We start from the raw sequence: 25,599 nt of genomic DNA, 5'->3' as shown, positions 1-25,599 counted from the left end.
GCTCACTTCAACCGCTAGTCTCTTAACCCGCTTCATTGGTCTTTGTCGGAGGCAAATTAAATCTTAAGCGGTTCTTCTCCTACTTACTAATTCCTATGCTTCGACTTGAACTGGAGATACCTGCATATAAATTCTTGGATATCTCTATATTAGGCCTCAAGGAAGTGGGCAAACCTGCGAAGGTCCCGGACGAAAATATCAGACTTGCAACGCTCAACAGTGCCTCAATGTTCCTAGACTAACAATAAAAGAATTTGCCGAACAAGTATGCACCCGAGCCAAAGAAGTCGACAAAGACTTAACGGGATCGGGGATGCAGAAAATCAGCTCAGATTGTATGTTATTCGCTATATATCTAACTAGAGCAATAATGATTAAAGAGAAAAAACATTTTAGCCGAAGAAGCGTGTGTGGTTTGGTGCCAAAAACGTAATGGCGGGACCAAAAGTAGGGGATGGACGTTCCCTGATGGAACTGCATGTCAAACCCGAAGAAACAAGTATGGTAAGGTCTTATTCTATTAATTTTGAATAAGAGATGTAGTTACTGATATTTTCAGGGAGAGCTAGCTACTGTATTAGCGGGCGCTGTGAAGATTTCGTCTGTGATCCCTTTGGGGAAGCTGTTCACACTCAAATGGCAGATTTGTGTCCTGTCGACAGAGATAACAATGAGATTTCATGGAGAACTGGTAAAAAAAATCATATTATAGTTCGATAACATGTATGAGATTTGATAACATTGTTTTAGGATTGAGAAGAAGAGAAGGGGTGGTAAGATGGAAAAGTGCTAGTGGTTGCCACTATAATTGTATTTCTCCGGGTTCCGGAATAAGACTGGTAATGAATAAGAAATTAGCGAAGAGCAGCATACAGTTGTGTCAACCTGAACAGTATGTAAGTAGAAAATATAAAAAGTCTAGGAATCTCTTGTAATACCTAACTGTTTGTTCAGGGATGTGGAAAAGTTAAATCTCCTTTCCAGCACGCATCTATGATTTGTTCTAAATATAAGGACAGAGTCAGACGACTGTCTGGACTAGGAATGCAAATTTCACCTTCTTTAGGTAAAGTATTATAAGATATATTTTACATTTTTTTCATATTTCCTGTTGCCTATGATCTTAGCTCTATAGTTTTCACGGGGGTGGGGGGGAATTGATAATTATTCGGTGCTAGGATCACATTATTGTGTCAATTTTTGGGACCTTTTTTGAATTTGTTTTGTGTCTTTGATTACTATTGAAAATAAAATCCCACATTATTGAAATTCCTCATTTTAAACTAAGCATCTACATCCAAAAAAATCCACAGTATTTTGGACATGAAAAATATTTACACCAAAATTTTTACAAAAATATACATTTATTCAACTTAACAAGGATAAATGGGGCAAAGATATGGGCTAAATAAATATTTAAAGGAATTAATAATGAAGAAAAAATAAATCAGTTCAGAATTTACAATTATGTAGATATGAGATCTAATTTTTTTATATGAAATATTTTGGGGCGCATGGTTTTCTTTACTTAACACATATTTAACACGAAAGAGTTTTAAAAATTAAGGTCTTATATTATAAATAGTAGAGGTAAAAAAGGAATAAAATGAACATTTTCATATTTTATTATTCTTTATTAATATTCTCTTTCTTCCAAAAAAATATTTTAACTTAATATTGCTCATATCTTATTTAAGCTAATATTTATATATACAAATTCAATATTAGGTATAGAACAATTTTTATTTCAAATTCGTGTACAAATCGAATAAACGCCCTCATCGGGATATGAAGTTGTGCCATCAGTGAAATGAAGGAAGAAAAGTAATCACCGTTCTTCATGACCTGCATTTTGGTGGCTAGTACGTTGCACGAGGTGTTGGAAACAGTTTTTTGAATTCGTATATTAAGTGACAGACTAGGTAGTTAGGACTAGCTGATGAAGTATCTGCGTCGTGCAGGAGTGATTGCTAAGGGTCACTGAATCGAAATTCTAAATGTACAAATATGTTGCTTTTGTACCAATAGGGCATAATTTGTTCTTATGCCATCTTCACATCTAGCACGTAAAACGAGAAATCTAATCTTTTCTCTAGGTATGTTCTCTTTTGCTAGTTGTGCCTGAATGATCTTTTGCTACAAATTTAAATTTCGTATAGAAACACTGTTTGTGTGTGTGTATGTTCAACGCCTTCAAACGTCGATATATTGAAAAATAAAACAAAATGCAACTTGCCTTATTTAAAAAAAAAACACAATCTATGTTTCAAGAGCTTAAATTTTAATAATTTTATTTCTGGCTGTATCATTGAATGTTTCAGAGAAAGTTCTAAAATTTCCCTCTCACATTTTCACAGATATGAAACACTCGGCACACTCAATGTTAAACATAATTTTACAGAGGATCCAGATAGACCATGTCGAGTAGCTTGCCAAGATGAGAACATTTCCCATCGTTTCTATTTAGTTAACGGTGAAGATGGATGGTTCCCTTTCGGAACCGACTGCTCCAGAGGATCAACTGAGAAAAAAGCATTTTGTATTAGTGGCAAATGCCTCGTATGTTATTTTCAACTTGTATCAATATCACGGTTAAACGAAATCTCTTTAGGGTTTTGGTTCCGACGACACCCCTCTATCTGAAAGCGAATTTACTCTTCCTCTATTATCAAGGAATAGAAGGTCGTTAAAAAAAGAACATACACGAGTGACTGTGAGTTTAAAGCAAGACGAATTAGATGCAATCATAGAGAGGCTAAATAGAACTTTGTCAGGTAAATAAATATATAGTATAAAATGTGCTGAGTGTGAAGATTGTTTTTTTAATTTTAGGTGTAATTGATCACTCGATGAAGTTATTTGATATAGACTACAATAATCCTATTCATATACACAAAGATTCGAATTTAAAACCTAACGATCATTTTACTCATGATTTTGACTGCAGTTCTGAACGGGATGTCATGAATTATACCTAAAAACTTGATTAAAAATTGTTCATTGTAGAACAAACCAAAGGGAGTTTTGCATAGAAACTAAACAGTGAATTAACAATAATTAAAACGTTTTTTCAAAAATGCAGAAATCGTAAAATATTTTAGGAATAGCTTAAGTAAAAATTACCTAATTTTTTACAAATGGAGTTTTGGTGATGTCTAATTGAATTAAAATAATGACAATGCTGGAAAGTTTACTGTTGTTCAGTGGGGGTAACCTTTGCAAAACTTGAAAAATTTACCATTATCATCATTAAGAGCCTGTATAAAAAGTTTTGTAACTTTTACTAAAGCCGTTTCTGAAATGTTGACTGAACCGGGACATTTAATTTAAAATGATGTGTTGTAGTTTAAAATAAAGGTACCCTCAATATCTGAGCTACCATAAACATAATAACATGAGCTTCCCCCTTACAAAAGATTTTGTAATTTTGACTTAGACTGTTCCTAAATTATTTGAACGTTTCAGGACTTTTGGAAGACACTGTATAATCAAAAATGGTATTTCATACTACTTATTTGATTAAATTATTTTGTATAAAAATAAATATTTCTTTTGAAAACCGTAACGACTTGTATAATTTTTAATCCTTATTGTTACTCTAGAAATATTCACAGTTTCGTTTGTTGAAGTCTTCTTCAGCTTGGAGCAAGACATATTCCACTTTTGATGGGTTTATTAAGAAATTCATCCAGAGCTCTTTGATGAACTTCGCCGATTGCTTCATAGACTTTATCTAAAAAGTCAATGTTATCTTACAGAAAGACAGATGTGAAATGCAGAATTAAATGCAATTCATGATACACAAAACGGTAAACATTTACTGTATATTATCATACCAAAAATTTCTAAAGAAACTGCCAGTTATTGCTCTCTATTATTGCACTTGAATAAAACTTTAAAACCATTTTAATACTTACAGCCATTTTCGGTATTCCGACCGCAATATCTATACTTTCTTTTTCCTTTTTTAAATGTTCTTCTATTTGCAAGCAAACTTTCTGCAGGTCTGTGGGTATTAAAACTATCTTATCAGTAGGTCCCGAACTCAAAAATTCTTCCAAAATGTCCACATTTGCACGCCTAAAAACATTTTATCCATATAAATATTTTCAATAAGGAAATATTGTTCCTAATTTCATTGAATTAAAATAAATGTATCTACTTACATTCTACGAACGTTCTCTTCATCAATGGAAAAACTAGAACTGAATATTTGCAACTGAAGCGAGTTCAATTCAGCTTTGAATTGGCCGACTATTTCAGCAGCTGATTCAAGGCTATTGGCTGTGCCACCTAATATTTTGATTATAGAAGAGACAACTTGACATCTCTCAAAGAGTGTTTTTTTTACGTGTAGATTGTAATCATCAATGCGTTTCATCCTTTCCTGAAAATATTGACTTTTTCAAATTTTAAGCGCTATAAAATGATTAAACAAATTATGAGAACACTGAAAATTATTCACTCACAGTTCTGCTGTGACATCTTCCTAAATCAACGTCAATATATTCTATGATTTTTTGACACAAATCATTAATACATTCAACATCCTTTTTTTCTTCAAGTTGCAGGCAATTTGTTAAAGCGCAATAAGACAGCTGCTTAGTTAAGTTGTCCAGCATATTGCAGATGTATTTAAAACGCTTTCTAAAACATAAGATACACATGTGTATGGATAAGAGGAAATTACTTTCAAAATATTCAATTGCAGCTTGAAAAATTCCAGAAACAGAAGAATGCCTAATATTATTAAGACTGGGGCATTCTAAATACACATTTAAGAGGTACGTAGACAGCGTTTATGTACTAATGGATGAATGAGCCCAGGGCTCTCTCAAGATACTGAGATGTTTGGTTATTAACTTAAAGGGGGATACGTGGGAGCATGATGGAACCACAGCAATGGTATGGACTAAAATTCACCAGAGGTATAATAATAGTAACGAGCATTTTCTTTGGTTTACACGTGGCCAGTAGGTTTAACGAATAATAAATTATTCGACTTGTTTGATCATCACCTATTTAGTTCAAATTAGTTCAGGTGGTCGAGTCAGTTGTCGAGTTTAGTAAATAGAACCGTATTCTATTTTTCTAGTTGAGGAGCCTACCTCTCCTATTTTTTCAGCTGACTTAAATCAACAAGTAACGACGTCGATAAAAAAAATCCAAGTGGAAAGTGCGAGGTGTTAATGGTGCACCATAGAAAACTTATGCGGGGTCTCCATTACAAATATGGAGCATTTGAGTTATAACTGAAGTAAGAGAATATATAATAACAGGGAAATTCAATATGAAATTAAATGAATGATATTATATCTCAGATCAATGCTACAATTACAGGTTGGTGCAGAATAAGATCGCTTTATTTGAATCTTTTAGAAAATAATGATGTGAATAGGATTTATGACTATTAGTTGATTTTCAACCAATCGGATTAGCAGGTTAACAAGGGTAAATTGAGTTGGTTGAAAACTAGCTGTTCCTCTTCTTGGAAAAGGTCGATTGGAGTTCTCTGAAAACCTTACCTATAATACTCCAGCTCCCTCTCCACATAATGCACTTTAATTTCTTTAAGATGATAATCGGCAATTTTCAAAGCTACACCATCCAAAACTTCTAAGATCTCTTTTTTGAAAAGCTCCTTGACAGTTATACTCTCTTGACTATTGATCAAATCCCAACTTAATAGAAACAATACTTAGTTAAAAGAAAAATCCTAAAGTAACATTAATTATCGTAAATACCTTGGATTGTTTTCATTAATGTTTACCATTGACAAAAAATCTAACATTGCCTTTAGCTTTTCAATTTCCACTTGATTAGCTAGATATATCTGATGACTACGTAGAATTCTAAAAAGGCAAATGTGCATACTATTAAAACTAATGGAATAAAAAGCAACTGATAAAGTCTGAATACCTCCTTCTGCAAATCTCCAGATCTTTAGAAGTAGCAAGCGAAAGATAATCGTCAGATTTCTCATGAATTGTGTGGTCTGGATCAATTAATGGAGCCACTAAGGAACAAATATTTCTAATATTTTCATTACTGCTTCTCATATCTATAAACTTAACAAAATGCGAATCGGGATCCTAAAACAAATTATGTGAAGTTCGACTTGAGTAAAATACGGTTTTTTATAGTAATTCCGGTACTTAATCAAGAGAATAGTGCCTGATATTCTAGCTAATACTTAACTTACATATCTAGTTAGTCTGTCCCTCAGTTTTCTATTTACTTCATCTAAGGTCTTACATAATGCTTCACATGCTGATTGAGATTTTTTGCACTCAACCTGTAACTGGATTTCCTTTTCGGTTTTATGAGTTAGTTCTAAGGAAAGACGTTCATTTCGAGCCCTATACCACATATTAATAAATCTAAAAATTTGATTGTTAAAGTAAAAAACTTACTCAGAACATGCAATTAACTCATCTAATCGCCTTTCTTCTTCTTCCAAAATACTTAATTCGTTTTTCAGGAAAGTAATTTCTTCTTCATTTTGAGTCACATCTAAGACACAACTTAAGTCATGAGGATTTACGTTTTCCAGATTTAAATTACAACTGTTGGCATCAATGAGATTTTGAATCTTTTCAAATCTAAAATAACATAAAATATACCTATATTACTATAAAGAGTCAAGTGCTATTCTGGTCATATAAGGAAAAATAGCAACTAAATAATTGGTAGATATATAGGATGCAGAAATTCCTTTGCTAGAAGTCAAGGTTTGATTTCTGTGTCATTTTATGAATGTTGCAATAATGTTTTTTTATTTAATGTCGGTTAAGATATTGGTAGCTTCAGCAGTATATCTGTAATTGATTAATTGATTCTGTTTTAATAAAGGTATTTTTATAAAGGTATATATTATATTATGTTTTTCATTGCGACATACATAATTATTTTATGAGCATACTGTCATATAGTTTGAATCTGAATTTATACATGAATATATTGTTAAAACACCTAAAAAGGACCCAGTGACAGATTGTGTCCTGTGTAAAGGGTATTTTGTCCAGTTTTCAATTGTAATTGAACTATAATTATTAATAATCAGTCAGAGGGTGGCTTGACTCATTAGTCAGGGACCATGTTAACATCAAGTCCTAAGGATTAGATTACAAGCAGAGTCCCCTTATCAAATGTTTAATTTTCAAAACACTAATGATGTGTTATTGCTTGCCATGCTAAGAAGGCAAAGCCATTTAGAAAGTATTTTAGAACCATTTTTATAGTAAAGCAAGCTAAGAATTTCTTAGGACTGCCCATTCACTTCAAAGAAATATACAGCTTGTGGTGTTGTCTAGGCTGCCTACTTCTTATTTCAGTAAACAAAATCACTTGCATGCATATCTTCTTTTAAATTGGTTTGCAATTGACTGGTCAATTATCCACTCTGAACCTTCTGAAGAATCATATTGTCTCAATGCTTATTTAGGGTTTTTTAATTATCATTTTTAATTATCACTCTTTATAACTACCAGTTGAAAACCACAACTTTTATGTAAAAACCAAGTGAGGTATAAAGCCTCACTTGCACAAGCTCAGTTGGAAGTTTTAATGAAATGAGATTGAAATATTTCTCAAATCATCATTTATTTGTAAATCTTAAGCATTTTTAAAGTTTTTGTGGCATTATACACTGGGCTTAATTAATCAATCTGAACCTGGAATCTGGATGCTGCGAGGAGAGTACCATACCATCTCTTCAACACACAGTTAAATGTAAATATCATGACTTAGGAGCTGCACTTTTTAGAGCAGTCATACTCTACTAAGAATCTTTTTTACAAAGAATATATCTACTTACTCATGCCTTTCAAGCAATGATATGTAATTAGAACTTGACAGGGACGTTACAAGCCAGTCTAGCAAATCTTCTACTTCCTTGCAATCAGTATCAAACCAAGCTCTAATTACATTTGGAGTTAGTTGTCCTAATTGGATATCCAAAAGGGAAAAAGTGGCTAGAAGATCATCTCCAGTTAGTTGCCTCCTTTCCATTACTAAATTCCAGTTTGGGAATCCTCCTGACTAATGCGTGTCTTAATTAATTGTTAACCAGTGATCGAAATAAAGAACTTAGAAGTAAATTCTTAAATTTAATGTTTTTTTACATATTATAAACAAGTCGGGGTACCCTGAAGGACAGCTCAGTCAGGGTCGTTTATTTTCAAATGAAAACGTACTAAACTGTCAAGAATGTCATAAGTGATTGTCAAAATAATATTTTTCCATAGAGAAGTAGAAGTATTAGGTGACAACGTTGTATGGGAACACCTTTCCATACACCATATTTATTGTCCATATTTAAGTGAAACTGTTCTACAGGGTGTTGTAGAATCAAGTTCCTATAAACGTACGTCCAGAATCGGTACATTTCTAAAATACAAGAAATCGAAAATTTTGTTGCACTGAAATTGTGCTGAAATTGAAGAATAATAATTTTTTATTATTGCAGGTATCTAAAAGCTGCTTATCCATTCATCTTCCATGGTTTTAGTATTTCGGAAGAAGCCTTACTTCAAGCAAAGAACTTGATGGTATCTTAATTTCAAGTATAAAAATTACTTGACGGAAACGGCAATAAATGCGGCCATTCATTCAAAGTTATGAAAGCGACGGTGTTAATTTTCAATTTTATGGCCTGGCAATTGTGCGGCCGCCGCCTCATAATCATTCTCACCTATCCGACTTAACCCAACAAGTTTAAAAAGCTTTTTTGTCTTTACAAGTTAAGGACTGTCTGGGATTTCAAAAAGATTCGAAGTTTAATGTAATTTTAGTATTCTTCACCTCGGTAATGATGGAAATAACTAGCAATGTCATAGCACTTCAATGCGTTTTGACCAAATGCTTAAAACAAATTGGAGATTTTACAATAATCAGACATCAAGGTGGTAAGTACCTCTTCATTTGTAATATTTGCCGGTTTCCACACAACTGAATCACATTTTTAGGCAACGAAAAGCCCATTCTTTACCTCATAACAGAATTAACCAGTTTCTTGATTGAACGAGGACTGTATAAACCCAAGCAAACTCTTGAGAAACAACCAATGGAACTTCAGGAATTAATTTTCCTTCTAGCTCTTAATACGGATTTTGATAGACGGATAGCTCTCCCCAATGAATACTGCCATTTGATAGGCGTAATCCCATCATTTTCAAAGTATCTACTAGCAAAAACTTGCTTTGCATTGGATGTTGTTGAATGTTTAGGATTTGTCATAGAAAATCTTCCAATAGAACTAACTCGTGAGATACTTGATCAAACTATCCAGTGCTTGAAAGTAAAAGAACCTCTGGACAATACATGTATAATTTTAAAGGCAGTTATTAACAAAGTTTCTTTAAAGGAACCAGGTTCTGAAGTGAGTTTTAATACAGAATATACATCTTTTAAAAATATAAAAATAGTCAAAAACTGTTCCACTAACAGTGGCTATAGGACAAACATATATCTACATAAAAGTATCAGTTTCAGATTGATGATTTGCGAAATGCTTGTGCGGTAATACTACAAAATTTAACTGGTATCTGTGTTAATCAACTTGAGTCAATGAAAACCCAGAAAATTTATCAGCAAATAGGATTTACTTTACTCCAATTATTTGAGCTTTTATTGTATATTGAAGAGAAAAAGAATATTCCTAACAATTTTAGTGCCCCATTTATAGCCACCTCGTGCAGCCTAATGGAATGTGTCACTTTGGATGTATTTTGCTCATGGGTTGAGGTAAATTTTGTTTATTTTCCATTAAATTTAAAATGATTGATGAAATAAAACTTTTTAAAGATTCATTATCAGCACCAGTACCTTCAAATTGTAATAGCTGAAAAAGCTTATTTAGTCTCAGAAAAGTATTTAAAACATAAAGAAGCTTCTGAGTTAATCAGCATGTTGAGTAATATAGCTCGTAAACCCAAAACAATAGCTGAACAAATACAAGATGCTGATATTTCTACCATAATACACATGGTGGATGGAAAAGATGAACATCAGATGTTATGGTTCAGATCTTTGTTTAACATGTCAATTTTCAATGTGCCCACAGTTGTCAAATGCATAGAAAGGTATGTTTTAGTGTGCAAAAATCTGTATTATTTATGAATTTAAAAATTTTTAGATGGTGTGAATTAATTGATGATAATATCTTTGCTAAAATGCTAAGCCAGCCTTTACCAAAAGACCCTAAACACAGGCAATTGATCATTAAATGTGCTTTACAGATGCCTCTTAAGAACCTTACCAAGGTCCTAACAACCTATTTTATCAGAGACAAATTTGAATGGAAAGAAGATATTACTGAGCAACTTATAACCACCTTCAATCAACTCCATGACTATATAACAGATAAAGAGCTACGAGATATGCTTCTTTTGCTCTTGCAAAATGCTACAGAATTTTTCCATCACTTGTATTTGGCTGCTTTCAAGCGCAGCAGTAATCTTGTGCAGATTTTCGAATTTCTTAAGGAAATATCAAAAGTTGAACAAATTGGGGTTAATATTTTAATGGATGTTTTGCACATTTTCCCACCTTCAAGTGAAAATGTGACCAATTATGTGCAGTTATTCAGGGTGATTCTGAATACTCAGTATTTCAGCTGGAATTTTATGATGCAAAATGTAATTTCCAGCTTACTGAAACAATACCAAAATGAGGATACTTTAGAAGAGTTTATATCTTGTCTGCAAATATTACGTGTGAGTTTATATGGCTTTGAATAACTATTTTTCATTTCTATTGCACTATTTTGCGATCTGTTTAAAATAAGGATGTTCAGTATGGGGATCTCATAAGTGATTATAAATACGCTCTTTGTTATATTGGAGAAAAATCGTTATAATGAAGCACAAGAAGCGTATGTAATGTTATTAATTACTAAAAATTCATACATATTGGTTCCTGAAATTCAACATACCACAAGTATCCCAAAATTAACATTTAGATTTGTTTTACGTAAACAATGGTACCTTTCCTGGAAATTTAGAATTTGTTAAGAACTCTGACTGGGTGATGACGAAACACGAGGAATTTTTTACATAGAAATGTGCGAATGACTAAGTTTCCACATAAAATTATTTTATCAGATGATAATCAAGAGAACCCCAAGGTACAAAATGTAACACTTCACAATATCAAATTTTTTTCATTTTAAATGTTTTGTAAAATTTTATAGTATCAGAATATGTTAAGTGAACAATTGAAAAGTTTGGCAAGTATCATGTTCGAGTCGAACGTTGTAATTCATCCAAAGCTTCATATGTTTCTTTCATAAAAAAGAATAATGAAAGTAGTTAAACACCAAAATATTGCATAAATTACTAAATATGTTAAAATTGACAACAAATTTACGAGAACCGTATTTAAAAAAAAAGGTGACGAATATTCTTAACAGGCGAAGTGTTATAAAATGAAACTAAATAACAAAAATAAAAAAGAACAGTGAAAATTTCGATTTTTTCGAAGTAACTGAAAAATCAAAAACAATTTTGCTGATCTGTTAGCATCCCTTGAATATGTAACTTTTTTCCCATTTAATTAAGCCTTATCTTAGACATAATGCCTAGGTATTATTCGTTTATTCCATCTTTTGTTTTATCAGTATATGTACAGGGTGCCTCCAGATTCAACGTTACGGTGATTATTTTGACAAAAGATGTAGAGTGCATTTCAAGCTGTATGAAGCATTATAATTTTTGTATGTGGGGTGCGTCAAAAATAAGTTACAGGTAAACCTTACAAAGAAATTCCATTGGACCATATTTTAAATGCCAGTTTACTATCTTTTCTGACGGAGGGTGTAGTAATCAATGTTTTGACATTAAATATCCATTTCATTTGGGATTTCCATACTGATTTCTATTTCCAGTATTTTCGAGATGAGAAGTGTGACCTCCCTATCGAAATTCAGATGATCGAATATCTACTTACCCGCACAACCAACAATAGATGCATATCCTTCTTGAAATTTGACTTAACAAAGATGAAAATTTGTTCCCTTTCTGTGGATTGGATCTTGCATAAATGCCACCACTACCAGCACATTGAAGGAAAAAAAGAGAGTTTTCCCGATTTAGGCTCAACTCTAAATAATCCATGGTCACAGTATTACAAAGAGCTGTTTTGGAGCACCGGAGATGTCAGTTTGACCAATTCGATCTTACCAAATTTCGACTGGTCTGATTACCAAGAAGGAGTTATTAAGAAAAGTTCTGCTGATTTTATGAAAGTGGGTATTCATTTAAGTTAAAAAATCTAAGCCAAACGTATTTTTTTTGTTATGTTTTAGAATGTACCATGCTGCGTCGAATCGGAATGGAAAATTTTGCTTAACGAGCTGGTGGCTAAATACGGCTTTAAGCTTATTTCAAATGCAGTCACTGATATTATAATCTCGTTATGCATGTTTGCAGGAACTCAGTCAAGTAACGAATCGACAGAAAATGCAATTAAGTTTTGCCTTCAAAATTATGGAGCATTTACTGTATCGGTGAGTTTCTACGATTTTGTAACATCTGATATGTTTTTACAGGGGTGTATCGATGTAACTCTAATTGTTTTATGTCAAAGATAGTTCGGTTTATACATCAATGACATTGGACGTGACGAGTTATAGAATTCAGGCATAGTTACAGTATTACTCTACAGCACTTCACAATTGAAACGCAAATGGGGAAGTTTAAAATTAAATTTGTCCATTTACCCATTCTAAACATGAACTGTTTATTTAATTTCGATGCTTCTTGAAGATTTTCATTGAGCAGGATTTTCTTTTTACTGTCGACTCTGATATATAGGGTGGGTTTTTTAAAAGTATAAATGCCAATATCTTGAAAATTATGCCGGTAATGGAAAAATCTAAACACGTCTATCACAATATGATGGGGGAAGATGATTGAGGGTATGATGAACTCATTACCCTTTACCAAATGCAGCTCAGCCAACTTAAGTTATTATTTTGAATTAACATGGGCATGGTTGCAATACATCGGAAAGCATTTTTAATAAGCCTTTCAATGGTACCAAAGTTTCTGCAATTCCGCCTTCAAATGTTTCCAATAAGCCTAAAATGCAAAATCCATGAATAAGACATAGTATAGATGTGGAATTAAATGGTTTCCAATCAGAAGTAAGTAATGGAACTGATAATTAATTTAAAGTTTTATTGTAATTAAATAAAATGATTTGCCGCTCATTATTAATATTTTTTTTAAAAAGTATTCGAAGTGTCCGTTATTTTCCATGCAAGCATACAACTGATATTCACATTCTTAACGCACTTGTTATCAAAGAAATAATAATAATGTTAAATGTAAAAAAATTAGATATTTTTGTTTTGTCGGTGTTTATGAATGTTTTTCTACCCAGTGAATCGTCGAAAATAAATTTTTTCAGTAAGACGGTGTTGCATCCCGTATTACTAGCCGATATGAGATTTTTACCTACTAAACAATCCCAGTGTTTTGTAAGGATTTATGAGCCCGGTGCCTATATATCCTTGATTTGAGTTGGGTCACTGTGTTTTGATCTCAGATAGCAGAGTCAAGCGAGTCTGTCGCTTTTTACTCTGCCATAGTTCTAGATCTGGGCAGATCTTTTTTCAGTAAATTTCGCCCGCTTTTCCTCTACAGTACACTCTTGCGAGTGAGTAATTGTAAATCGGTGGTGTTCTTTTAACTCGACTTGAGATTCTCCCGCCGACGAGGGACTCTTCGATTCTCTTCTATCTTCCTGAACACTCCGTTCTTCATCGGCTGTCTCCCTTGCTGGTTGTCGGTTAGACAAGAATAAAGTAAAAAAAAAGAGAAGGGTCGTTTGGCATTTTTCCTCCATTATTCGAGTGACGAATGTTTTGTTCGACGATGGTGTGGGAAGGTGGCTTCCTTTAGAAAGGGACTCAGGATTGCTGCTAGAGCTAGTTAGCACCAGTTAACGACTGGGCAGCAATTGGATCATTCGTTATATTTATACTTCAATGTACATGCGTTCGTTGTTGGTATCTGGGTTAAGAGTCGTAGCTTTTTTCTTTTTATTAAAGTTGTCGTGTTTGAAGATCTTGACAGGTTCTTTGTTAGTCCAAATAGTATCGTAAAGCTGAGCTATGACAATAATTTATTAGATACTTATACCTTTAAATTAGACAGGGCTGTATAATGATATCGAAAAACTACAGAAATATTTTTCTAGATGCATATGTATAGTAACGCAGCTGCTTTATGAACTGCATATTGGTGCAAGCTTAGTTTTATAGGTTTTTAAATATTAATTTCTTTGACCCAGATGATAAGATTAAGAGATTGCAATCTTTACTAGTTTTATTTGGCCTAACTATATTTAGAGATAAGGGTGCACCAGTAACTTCGCCATTCCTCCAGTATAATTCATTCTTTCTGTGCTAATTTGAACAAACAGGATATTGAGAGTAGAGTTATTATGGGTGGCCTATCAGATCATGAGGTCCTCTAATCGCTGTGAGAGTAAATTCCAATTTAAGGAATCGAACTAAGTCTGGGCAGACTTGGAGGGCGTACAGTGAGGCGAAGCTTTATAAGTTTTTGGGCTTTTGTGTTGGCATCAATAATAGCCAATTAAATGTCTGCGTTTGTTGTCTATATGAACAACTAAAAAACTTTATTCTTATTTATTTTAGATTTGACTCAAACCTCTTTAATTCTAATTGTTACATACACCGTACGCCTACCCAAATGTTTTGCAAATTTCTGAAATAAATCCCGTACACCATTATCCATTTATCAGATCAGAAACATAGTTTATCTCTTTTATACCCTATTTTTTAAAATATTCCAAAATTTATCTGTTAACTGCATAGTAATGATGACCTTTATTGGTAAATTCATCACTAATATTTTCGAACGTTTCTAACGCTGATACTTCTTATTCTCTCTTTAAGATCTTAGATTGAATTTGGTTCTGTAATGAAAACTTTCCTGTTGAAATCAAGCAACCTTGTTGGCCATTTGACCCCGCCGTCTATGCTCAATCAAAATCTTCAACAAGTTTCGAAGTTAAATCAGTAGGTCACGGATATTTGATTTTGAATTTGACCTGAAATTTCACCCTTTTCAATTTAATTGCTGAATATTGTAATGACTAAATAGTTAAGAAGGAAAACAGTATAAATCTAAATCCATGAGTTTGAAAAAAATATATAAAAACAAAAAGCAGTACAAAAAAAGAGATGGTAAGATGAACTCTATCCCCAGAAAAATGACCTCCCTGTAAATTTTAATAACAATTTTTAAAATTTAGGTGTGGAGACTCCAATGGCTAGCTAATTTACTTACTTTAACTTAATATCTAAAGTCCTAAAGTAAAATTTTTAAACATCTGAAAATTTAATAGTCTGTATCCCAACAACAAACTATTTGTTAACGTAAAGAATCGTCTTCCAAAATATTTGCGTACCAACTTCAGATTTAGTTTCTGTAGTTTTATGATTACTTCATTTGGGATTTTCATATTTTAGTAGGTAAATACATTTAACCTTGATAGTCCATCTCAACTAAAAATATTAAAAACACGTTAGTACTTAGCATTTTTGACTTGTATATTCAATTGCTGAAGTGCTTACAGTACTCCTTCAACTTAGGGTCCATCTACAAATGAAGAGCATTTGCTTTCAGTCAAGAACGTTTGCAGAGTGCTACAACACATTCCGAACGAAGCAAAAGAGACTGAAGGGATGTGTTTGATAAACGCCCTTCCAGATGAGGTTTTAAAGTCCTTGGCTAACGATAAAGACTTTGTAGTTAATAACATTCAACATCTGGATGATCAGGTTTTGCGCAAAGCCTTGGCTCAGAAGATTTTAGCCAGTACTCGAAGAATTGACTGAGTCGTAAATTTTGTCTCTCGAGGAAAGATCTCATTCCAGAATTTAAGGTTTTGAATGTATATCATTATTATTATTACTAAATTATTATTTAATTGCATATATGCTGATTTTTTCTTGTACCTTCATCATTTGCCAGTCCTATGGATTATTCAGTCACCTTGAGATTCTTTAATTTTGTAACAAAGTACAAAAAAAACATTTTATCTTGGCCGCGATTCTTTAGTCCCAATTTCCCTTCCTAAATTTCCACTCTCACTCAGACAACCCAAACGTCTTCTTAAATTGTCCCATTAAGCATTTTCACACAGAACGGGAAAATGCTCTGCACCTTCACGCATGCGATCTAAATCCCCCAAATTGCACTTCAACGGCTCCAAACTTTCAACAGCCGCGCTTTTCCTCCATCAGTTTATTTTCCCGGAGCGGTAGACAAGGACGTGCTTTTCCCTCTAATTTTCCGGTAACAACGTGCTCAGTCAACGTAATTTTCGTATTCTCATGGAAAAACATTTTTAAACTTTATCCTTTTTTGTTGTTTTGTGTTAATATGAAAATGTACATAATTCGACTGGATATGACTGTAAAGTTTTTTATTTCCGTTTTACTGATCGGAAGGTGCGACGAGGTCTTTGGGGGTAAGTCTTTCTATGTAGTAATATTTCTGTTAATTCCAATTGTATGCCTGTATAGCCAATTTATGTCTAGCAATTCTGGTTCGAAGTAATATAACGGGATAATCCTACTAACAAAGCGGATTTAAAGTCCTGATTGCACTTGTCTGATAAAGGCATGTCAGCATTTGCATTGTAGATGATGGTTTTATCTCGAATCTGAAGCGGCTCTTGTTTAGAATAACTTGATTGGGTGGCTATTGTTTGTATAATATTGTAAATGTTGGGAGAGTAGACCATGAAAATGGGTTTCCACAGCAGGATTTAGACGATATTCGAGATGAAATGTTAATTCACTTTTATTTAGTTTTATTTTCAACTGTTTTTCTCCCTTTTTTCCATTCCTAATTCTGATTGTCTGAGACTTCAAGATTTATTTTCCCAAACGTTCTGACGTTACATAGACATTTCTGAAATTTACAAGACGTAAGATATACTTATTATAATCAATAAAACACAGCCGTTTATTTTGTTTAGTGCTTTCGAGAATTTACAAACCTCAAAAACAACATTGCTGTCTTGTTGATATTCCAGCATCAACCAACACTAAAATTAGAATTTACAGTGGAATAGAATGTGAGCAACAGATGTTCTCAGTTTAATTTGAATCAAGCCTGGAATACTTCCTGAAGTGCCGTCAATTTGTATGCTATTCTTGGCTTATGAATTTAATTATCCGTATAAAGATTTCCACTACATTGCTAATGAACAGGCCGGAAACTTGCTGAATTTCCCTCAAATTTATTGATTATTTTATGGTGATGAAAGGTCATCATGCGAATGACCAAGATAATATAAAAGAGAAGGCGGGTAAAAATTATTTAGCCTGTCCAAAATACAGGATCAGTTTTTAGTCTAAAATATTTTGTTATGAAACAGTTTTTAAACAAAATTGCACAACGTTAAATGCCATTTTCCAAAAGTGCCAAATTTGAAAGGTTTTGTTGGATGAAATATTCATAGAAAGGAAATTCTGGGTGTGTCTGGATTTCTATATTTTTAGACAGTTCGCAGACCAGTAAGTGTAAGTCTTTGTACAATAGCCCGAACTATCTAAAATAAAGGTCTCTCTTTCTTTCTTCGCTCTCTCTATCTCTCTCTCAATTTATTTATCTCCAGTTCATAGTAAATAGGTACAGGGTCATTGGTTATATATTCACTAGAGGTTTTCCTTTTAATCTGAGAAGAAAAAGTTAAATACAAAAGTTGTAGATAATCATATGTAGTTTATTTCTATATATATATATATTGTTGTTGGATACCCATCCAAATCACCTGTTATGCCTCATTCAAATCTAACCAATAACCAATATACATAAATCGCTCAACTTGAGGGATGTTCTGGTTTGACCGTGAGAATCATTAGATAAAAATATTCCCGAGTACTCTTAACGCACCGTGACTCTGTCGCCACTCATCAATCCTTATCAGTAATCTGGCCCTTCGCAGAGTTACATGTGTTAAGACGTTAATTGCAAAAATCTTTTAAGGTCTGTTTTTTTTCATTCAACCTAAAAATCCTAAATTCGTGGGAACTTACCTAATCTGTGTTTTGATTGGTCAACTAGAACAAAATGGGCAAAAATCAAATTCTGCTCATTTTCCCTGTTTTCCTTTTTTGAGTAGATTTAATGTGGAACTCCAGATATAAACTTAAATTCAATATTTCTCCAAATTCGAACAAAACTTTTACTTGAGATTCGAATAAATTCGGCTAACTAAGAAACAGGTAACTAAGCAAACATTCAATGCAAATGATTTTTTATGTTTGACCATCGCTTATTCAAAAATAGTAAATTTTCGATATAGGGTATACTATATGGAAAAGTCATTGAATTTGGCATACAATCCAAAAATGCAATAATATACAGGGTGTTCCATTAAAAAAAATATAAGTTTGGCATGCCACGCATTTCTCGAACATCCTGTATAATATATATATAATATATATATAGAAATAAACTACATATGATTATCTACAACTTTTGTATTTAACTTTTTCTTCTCAGATTAAAAGGAAAACCTCTAGGTGGGTGGTGAAAATATAACCAATGACTCTGTACATCAAAAAAGGCAGCTTTGTTAAGGAGAAAAATTTATATCGTAACGCGTATAGATTCTAATGAAATACTATGTAATGGAACTAAAGACTATATGTTGTATTCAAAATGTAGATGTAAATGGATGCAACATGTACCTATTCAGTAAAATGAATTCCCAGTGGTATTCAGTGAAGCAGTGGTTCAAGATCTTTACAAACTTGTCAACTCGGATATGCATATATTCCCATAATACCTACCTATTGTACCTTTGAATTTACGTGCGGAAACGCTTTTTTAATTCTACTTTCTTGCAGAAATTATTAATTTAATTTGCAGAACATCAAGGGAGACTCAGTTGCAAATTCAGAAAATTTTATCTATTAGAATTCTTAAAAATAAGATGTGAGGACAGTCTTGGAGATTTTACAATCCTGATACAAATCAAATGAAGACTATATTTATGCATAAGCATTATGTTCTCTTCTAAAAGCACTGAAGTTTCAATGTTCGTGTACAAATAAATCCATGATTTTACTTCAATTAAGGCCAAAAATTATGGTGATTTTGGATTTTTTTGTAAAATCGTTTAAAATTTCCCTTTAAAACGGACCACGTGAACACTAAAGTTTTTCTGCATGACTAACACTGGAATAATTCATCATAATAAAATACGCAGTAAAGAGGACGTGAGCTTAGTCCTGAAATATGCGACAATTGTAGGAAGAGAATTAGCATGAAATGGTTTTGAAAAAGTACTATCTTGAATGCTGATCGGTACTAGAATTAGTGACCTCTTATGAGTTTCAAAATGTTATCGAATTAACAACTGAAAAGAGGGATCGTCTAAATTTTAAATAACATTACATAGAATTTTATTTACTTATCTACTTTTTTATTTTTTACCCACAGTATGTGCAAAATTATGGAAGAAATTTATTTCTACTTAAAAAAATGCCCGGATAGACGTTCCTTTATTTTTGGACTCGTTCTTTTAGAAGAAACTAAATGCACAGCCGGTGTACTGAAAATTAGATATAATATTCAAGTTTCTTTTTTCAAATTGAAAACTCAAGTGTTGACTGCATATTGTGAACGTGTTCGAATTTATAGAGGCATCCTATAAGACATAATTTTTCATCCAAAATGTGTTGTGAAAAAAGTGGACCCAAAAAACCTTCATTTGTAGAACAACTATTATAACAACGCAAAATAAGCAGACCATCAAATCGATTTAAAGTGGTTTATATCAGATATAGAAAATGCCATTCATTTTACTCCCATGCTGGGTAGGTGTTGTTTATTTAGAAAAATGTTTTCGGTATAAATGTGAAATTTCAGTTTAAATAAACTTTCTATCATTTCATTTGATAGACAATATGAAAACTTTTAACTCCAAATTTTAGTTGGGTCTTTGTGCATTATAGAGATTAAAATTTTAAAAAGGAGACGTGAAAAGGGTCAACAATAGGTTTTGATATAGTCCTATTGGCATCGAACTATACCTATTGTTTTTTCCAATGACTTTTTAGTCTTTCTATTTGCTTTCGTTCGCCTGATGAGTGGAAAACAGCACGAAACCAGTAACAGCCTGGATTCTGTTGTCCACTACAATGTGGAACGTTTCACAACATGAGAGTCCCTAAAATTTCCAGTGAAATTCATTGGGGTAAGTGGAATTTCTTTGATCCAGTTTAGATTTGGTTTTGTTTTGCTCATTATTAATATTGAACTTTTTGGGTGCTGCTTCCAGGATTTCAAGAATATAATTGGAGATTGTCAATGATATGGTTACGTCTTAATAAATTAATTCTTTCTTTTTGCCTTTCTTTGACACACCGTAAATTTTGTAATTCTGACTAATAATTTTAAATTTTTTATGTATTTTACACCTCGTCCGATCTACAAAATTTCGTTCTCTGTCCGGAATTTAACTGCCTTTTAAGCGACAAACTGGAACTAAAACAGCTATAATTCTAGACTACGATGTGAATTTTTTTTGTCATTTTGAGCTCGCAATTAAAACCTCACTGATCCTAAGGTTTTAACAAGCATCTAATGAGAAAAACAAAGCAGAAGAAAAAACAAATCGCCAGCCAGAACTAGTTTTTTTATCGGGAATTTTTCAGTTTTTGCCCTTTTTTAAAACACGTAATGAAAATAACGAATCTATAGTTATGTCTGGAATATGAGAGTTTTTTTAATTCCGGTAATCCAAATTGAAATTCCAGAATTTAATATTTTATCTGGAATCTTCAAATGAGTTACACAAAGAAAACTTATGAAGTAAATATTGTTCATGGAGGAGACACTGAAAATTACCTATTTGTTTTCTTTGCTTTTTCAGTAGATTTTTTCCCTATAAATGTATTGTTTTTACTATCATTATTATTATTATTCTCATTTTATTATTATTATTATTTATTATCATCCTCATTATGTATGCCCATTATTTTTGAAAAAATAGTTCATCAATAGTCAAATTGAATTTGTCCGGATATTTTTGAATTCGACCCTTAAGTTCAGTAATGATTAAATACTGTAGTAAAAGTAGTAAAAATTACTGATACTTGTAACATAAATGGCACTGGCCAATAAAATATTTTTGTAGATACATGTATTCTATACGATTGTAGGAGATTGTTCATTTTTTCTTTTTTTTGTAATAACGCCTCATACATCAGTAGAGGTTGTTGAAGCGGTGGAATTGGATATCATTCTGGGTTAAAATTAGTTGAGAGAGGTCTGGATCGATTCGAGCTCGGACGAACTCTCTTGTTAATGTTTCGGTGACAAATCTACCATCGCCTTTAGAACAAATGTTATCTATCCTTATTGAATCAGAGGCTACACATAGGTTTCCATTAACAAAAATATATACATGTTCGTTGATTTTATGTTTTTTGGATGATGGTTCCTTGGTAACAATGCAAAATTTGTTCAATTTATTTCTCTGACAGTTATCAAAGTTATGTTAGCATAAATTTGATCTATGAAACTCTCAATTTTTAATGTAGTTTTGGTGTTCGTTGATTCTCTTTTTGAAAGGTCGAAATGTTTCGTTAATACAAGATTTTTCACATTCGCGAGGAATAGACAGAAAGAGGACAAAGATTTACGTAATTTCAAACAGCCTATAATGATAAAAATCAAAATAGGCCTGTTACAAACCATTTTATACAGCACATAGCAGGTAAATTAGACCACATCAGACAATTAGGAAATAAATTATATGTTACAGCAGGGTTTAAGAGACAAATCACAATACTTTCAAAATTTGCAAAGACGAAACTACAAAACGAAAAAGAACACGCAAAAAGTGTAACATAAAATTCTTTGCGAATGTGAGAAATTTTACGTTAGTTAAACATCTAGACCTTTCAAAAAGAGAAATAAAGAACATCAAAACTACATTAAAAATAAAGAATTTCGTAATTGAAATATGTGCCAGTATGTCTTTAATAGAATTCACAGGGGTAAATGGAGCGATATCTGCATCGTTATCAGATAACCATTATTAAAGAAGCGTAAAATCCAAGAAAATGCATATATTTTAGTTGATTAAAAACGATGTATGGTCTCTTATTCAGTAAATATGGGTAACACTTACGTTTGAATAAGAGGTCAGTTTCGAATACATAAAAAGGAATTCAGAACTGACAAATTTCACACAGGGTAATTATTAACACAGAAAATGAAATAAAAAAGGAACAGATTAATTCAGGTTAGTGAATGATAAAAAGTGATAAATAATGTGCATTTTTTTATTTTAAAAAGTAATAAAAATGATGATGGGAGGGGAAAGCCGTAATGGCGGATATAAAATCTGTTGGCGTCACTTCTAAAGTGTAAACAGCAAAGGGTAATTTTTTTTAATGTTCTGTGACAAAAACAATTTTGCAATTTTTCGGTTTTTTTCGTATATATTTTTTTAGTTATTTTTATTAAAAAAAAAATAATAATTTTTCGCGTATAATCCCTTCGTATTTGAAATTTCTGTTATTGCCAAATTGGGAATTTTTCGTCATAGAACTTCTATAATATGACGATACCATTAACCTTTCTAAAACCAAGAGAATTAAGACAAATTATCGCAACAAATTTGAGGCCTTTTGGTAAAACATACTAGAAGTACTTGCTTTCCTGTGCAATTTCTACTCTGACTTACTATTCCTTGTGACAATTATTATTCTCAGTTGTCAATAGGGATAGAGATTTCTCCTGTAACAACACATACTTACTTCCCTATCATATGGCATATAATGGAACTGACAGGATAATATTACATCCTTCATCAAGCCCAATCATGTAACCGTCTGTAACGGACAGCACCTCCCCAACGCTTATCAACAACAGAAACACTTCTCCAGTTTGTCAGTTGATACACATACAATATGATACTTGTAATATTGATTTCGTACAATGTCTATCGTGCGTGTTGGACGAAATCGGCAAGTTACTTTGGACAAGTGACCAATAAAACAGACTAACCCCACTTTACCATGACATAATGCGTTCATCAGCGGAGTGTCCGCAAATAACTCAGCAAGATTTAGCAGTTTTGGCTTGCAGACAATTTAGGCGTAAATCACTATAATGTATGAGATTGGATTGGCAAATATGTTGGATTACTAGAATAATTGCGTTAGAAATGCTCTAATTTGATTCTCTAATTTGTATAGGTAGGTACGTCACTTTCTAATATTCAAAGATATTTTACGCTGTCCAGGTCTAAAGGCTGAATTTTTACAGTTTTAGAAGCCAATTAGCGTAAACTGGTTTACAGTAGGTTGATCAAATTTAATAGATATTTTTAAGTTTAATGGGAGCAGACTTCGACATTGTTTCGAATTATACAGGGTGGGCAAAAAGTTATGATGACAACGCCACTGTTTTCGAGTGGAAACCCCTTATTGCGAAATTGCGACTAGACTTTTACATTATTTATATTTTAACGATGTGTAGTTTCTAAACGGTTTGAAACAGCAAAACATCTTGCACTGTTCCATCTTAGTTTTGACTGTACTATCCTGATTTGACAGGTTTGAACACGTTGCAAAATTAAGAAAAATGTGAAATTTTGTGAAATTTTTTGAACATTTCAGAGTTTGCGCCGTTTGATACATCTGTCCGTTTGTAAAAATTGATCTTGTATTAGTAATTTTTTTTTGCTCGCCTTGTATCATCCAAAAAATATGAAAATGTGTCCCCATTAGCCTCTCCTCCCAACCCACTGGCCCACAACCTACAATAAACTGGTTTAGATTAATTTTCTTCTAACACCTTAGCAAATTCACCTGGTATACCTGAAATCTCGCATAATTTTTCTTGTTAGAATAATCCCAATTTAATGGAAAACGATAATGTGTACTCTCCCTTATAAATCGACGTCATGATTTTATTTATTAATCATCTCTCCCAATTCACGTGCAGGAAGCTTTAGGCTTAATAGAGATTACATCCATATATTACAATATAGGTAGACATCCCAAATGTTGACAGATTTTACCCTATTAAACGAGGATTACATCCGTGTAATGCATATCTAATGGATTTTCCAGCGTTAATATTGGTAATGGAGAAATCAAAAATTGAAGGATTAATGTCAATTTATTTTTTGAGTGAAGAAACTTACTAAAAGAAAAAGGAGGGAATAATGTGTTTAATTAAAGCAACGGAAGTAAATTTAATAAAGAATGAATCCTGCAATTAATGGTTATATCTTCTCCAACAAATCACAATGTGCTTTACTTGAACCGAAATCAGAAAACCCATTCATAATTCACATTAATCACAAAATTTGCACCCAACTTGTAACAGCGAGATTAATTTTAGGCAAAGCCCTTCGGGCAAGTTGAAAACAGATCAGTCCTTTTGGAAATAGTGTTTACTATAGAATCTAAAATGATGCTTCAATTGAATTATTCTTGTTTAAAACTGGAAATTGAAATAATGGGTACTTAAATAAGGAGTTTATCTTGTGGATTATGAAATTTTAGAGTTTGTGGGAAAGGGTATATAGGGCTGTTTTAATAGTTTGACTTCGTAGAAACTGAGATGGAAAAGGAAATTAATGATTTCAATAGTTTATGGATAGTTTGAATGATTTAATTATTTAAAAATATAATATTCGTGGTCTTGGGAAAATGAACACAAGAGGTATTGTTAGTGGGTATGGCGATGCTGGGAGTAATTTATTATATTTATTATATACTTATTAGTTAATTACATGTGAAAATTTATTGGTCGATCTTTTATAGCGGTAATAATAATTCGAATTTTTTTCCTCGTTCAATTTTCTTAAATTTTAACGAATTTGGCCGTAATATTACCCTGCATTGTTAGTTCGAGAATATTGAGGAATTTAATAAAGGATCATACAGCATCGAACATATATATGCGTCTCCCACAGCTATTGACACGCCTAAAATTTCATTATAATATCTCAAGCGGTTTTGGAAAAATCTAATTTTTACTGTTTAAAAAAAAAATTAACACCCTGTAGATCGGTAACGAAGCGTTTGCGGACCCATGTTTATAGGAACTTTTTTTAATAAAATGACCTGGGCAATCACTCCTTTAAATATTGCTGCATCTTTTTTAAACACCCTGTATGTATAAAGATAGAAAGGTTCTGGGCTAAAGGCCAGAATTCGTCCTAGAGAACTTGACGACCCTATCACTTGTTTCGCGCACCCTTTGGAATCCGCGAAGCCAGCAATTTTTTCTCCAATGTTATAATTAAGAACCTCTAGCGTGCTATCGGATAAGAGTGAGCCAAATAGAATTCGGGTTCTATCGGCATTGCTTTGATCTAACTATATTAAAATTGCGCAGTTGGCTGAACTTTCCATGTTACATTCGGTTCGTGGACCATACTACAAAGAGCATTGCTACAATTCAACTTTAGTTAAAATACAATTTTTTTATAATATTTTCTATTATTATTATATATTTTTTTCAAGGATAAGTTAGCAATGAACATTATTAGTGAAAAATTCAAGCAACAATCAAGCTT

At 32.5% G+C, this 25,599-nt stretch overlaps 4 protein-coding genes across 6 annotated transcripts in view; 3 read left to right on the top strand and 1 right to left on the bottom strand.

Moving 5' to 3' along the window:
• Nucleotides 1-3,561, top strand: part of LOC136416036 (A disintegrin and metalloproteinase with thrombospondin motifs adt-1-like) — a 34,529-nt gene extending 30,968 nt beyond the window's left edge. Inside the window, exons 12-19 of the mRNA XM_066401007.1 lie at nucleotides 154-335; nucleotides 397-504; nucleotides 560-691; nucleotides 751-896; nucleotides 955-1,066; nucleotides 2,402-2,559; nucleotides 2,612-2,774; nucleotides 2,833-3,561. Of these exons, the coding sequence (XP_066257104.1) occupies nucleotides 154-335; nucleotides 397-504; nucleotides 560-691; nucleotides 751-896; nucleotides 955-1,066; nucleotides 2,402-2,559; nucleotides 2,612-2,774; nucleotides 2,833-2,978 (1,147 nt within the window). The 3' untranslated portion in view covers nucleotides 2,979-3,561. The remainder of the gene's footprint in view (nucleotides 1-153; nucleotides 336-396; nucleotides 505-559; nucleotides 692-750; nucleotides 897-954; nucleotides 1,067-2,401; nucleotides 2,560-2,611; nucleotides 2,775-2,832) is intronic.
• Nucleotides 2,845-8,070, bottom strand: LOC136416039 (uncharacterized). 2 transcript variants are annotated; one of them, XM_066401015.1, is made up of 11 exons: nucleotides 7,817-8,070; nucleotides 6,414-6,602; nucleotides 6,203-6,359; nucleotides 5,920-6,092; nucleotides 5,745-5,852; nucleotides 5,526-5,681; nucleotides 4,470-4,647; nucleotides 4,167-4,387; nucleotides 3,918-4,080; nucleotides 3,598-3,733; nucleotides 2,845-2,974 (listed from the first exon to the last, which is right to left on the bottom strand). In XM_066401015.1, exons 1-10 carry the CDS (start codon nucleotides 8,008-8,010, stop codon nucleotides 3,599-3,601), a joined length of 1,674 nt encoding a protein of 557 aa, XP_066257112.1. In that variant the 5' UTR covers nucleotides 8,011-8,070; the 3' UTR covers nucleotides 2,845-2,974; nucleotide 3,598. The 2 variants fall into 2 exon arrangements, with proteins under 2 accessions (XP_066257112.1, XP_066257113.1); XM_066401016.1 differs by having other exon boundaries at nucleotides 6,414-6,513; nucleotides 7,817-7,944.
• Nucleotides 8,071-8,746: 676 nt separating this feature from the next.
• On the top strand, nucleotides 8,747-15,961 carry LOC136416038 (uncharacterized). Of its 2 annotated transcripts, none has more exons than XM_066401014.1 (8): nucleotides 8,747-8,906; nucleotides 8,967-9,379; nucleotides 9,493-9,744; nucleotides 9,805-10,082; nucleotides 10,136-10,715; nucleotides 11,885-12,244; nucleotides 12,305-12,505; nucleotides 15,626-15,961. In XM_066401014.1, the coding sequence occupies exons 1-8, from the start codon at nucleotides 8,810-8,812 to the stop codon at nucleotides 15,869-15,871; spliced, it is 2,427 nt and encodes an 808-aa protein (XP_066257111.1). In that variant the 5' UTR covers nucleotides 8,747-8,809; the 3' UTR covers nucleotides 15,872-15,961. The 2 variants fall into 2 exon arrangements, with proteins under 2 accessions (XP_066257111.1, XP_066257110.1); XM_066401013.1 differs by having other exon boundaries at nucleotides 9,487-9,744.
• A 323-nt stretch (nucleotides 15,962-16,284) lies between these two features.
• LOC136416045 (uncharacterized) overlaps nucleotides 16,285-25,599 on the top strand; it is a 139,089-nt gene continuing 129,774 nt past the window's right edge. Inside the window, exon 1 of the mRNA XM_066401024.1 lies at nucleotides 16,285-16,506. Within this exon, the coding sequence (XP_066257121.1) occupies nucleotides 16,419-16,506 (88 nt within the window). The 5' untranslated portion in view covers nucleotides 16,285-16,418. The remainder of the gene's footprint in view (nucleotides 16,507-25,599) is intronic.

Source organism: Euwallacea similis, chromosome 22 (assembly GCF_039881205.1).
Source record: "Euwallacea similis isolate ESF13 chromosome 22, ESF131.1, whole genome shotgun sequence".
NCBI lineage: Eukaryota > Metazoa > Arthropoda > Insecta > Coleoptera > Curculionidae > Euwallacea > Euwallacea similis.
This window is presented reverse-complemented; position numbering and strand designations above follow the sequence as displayed.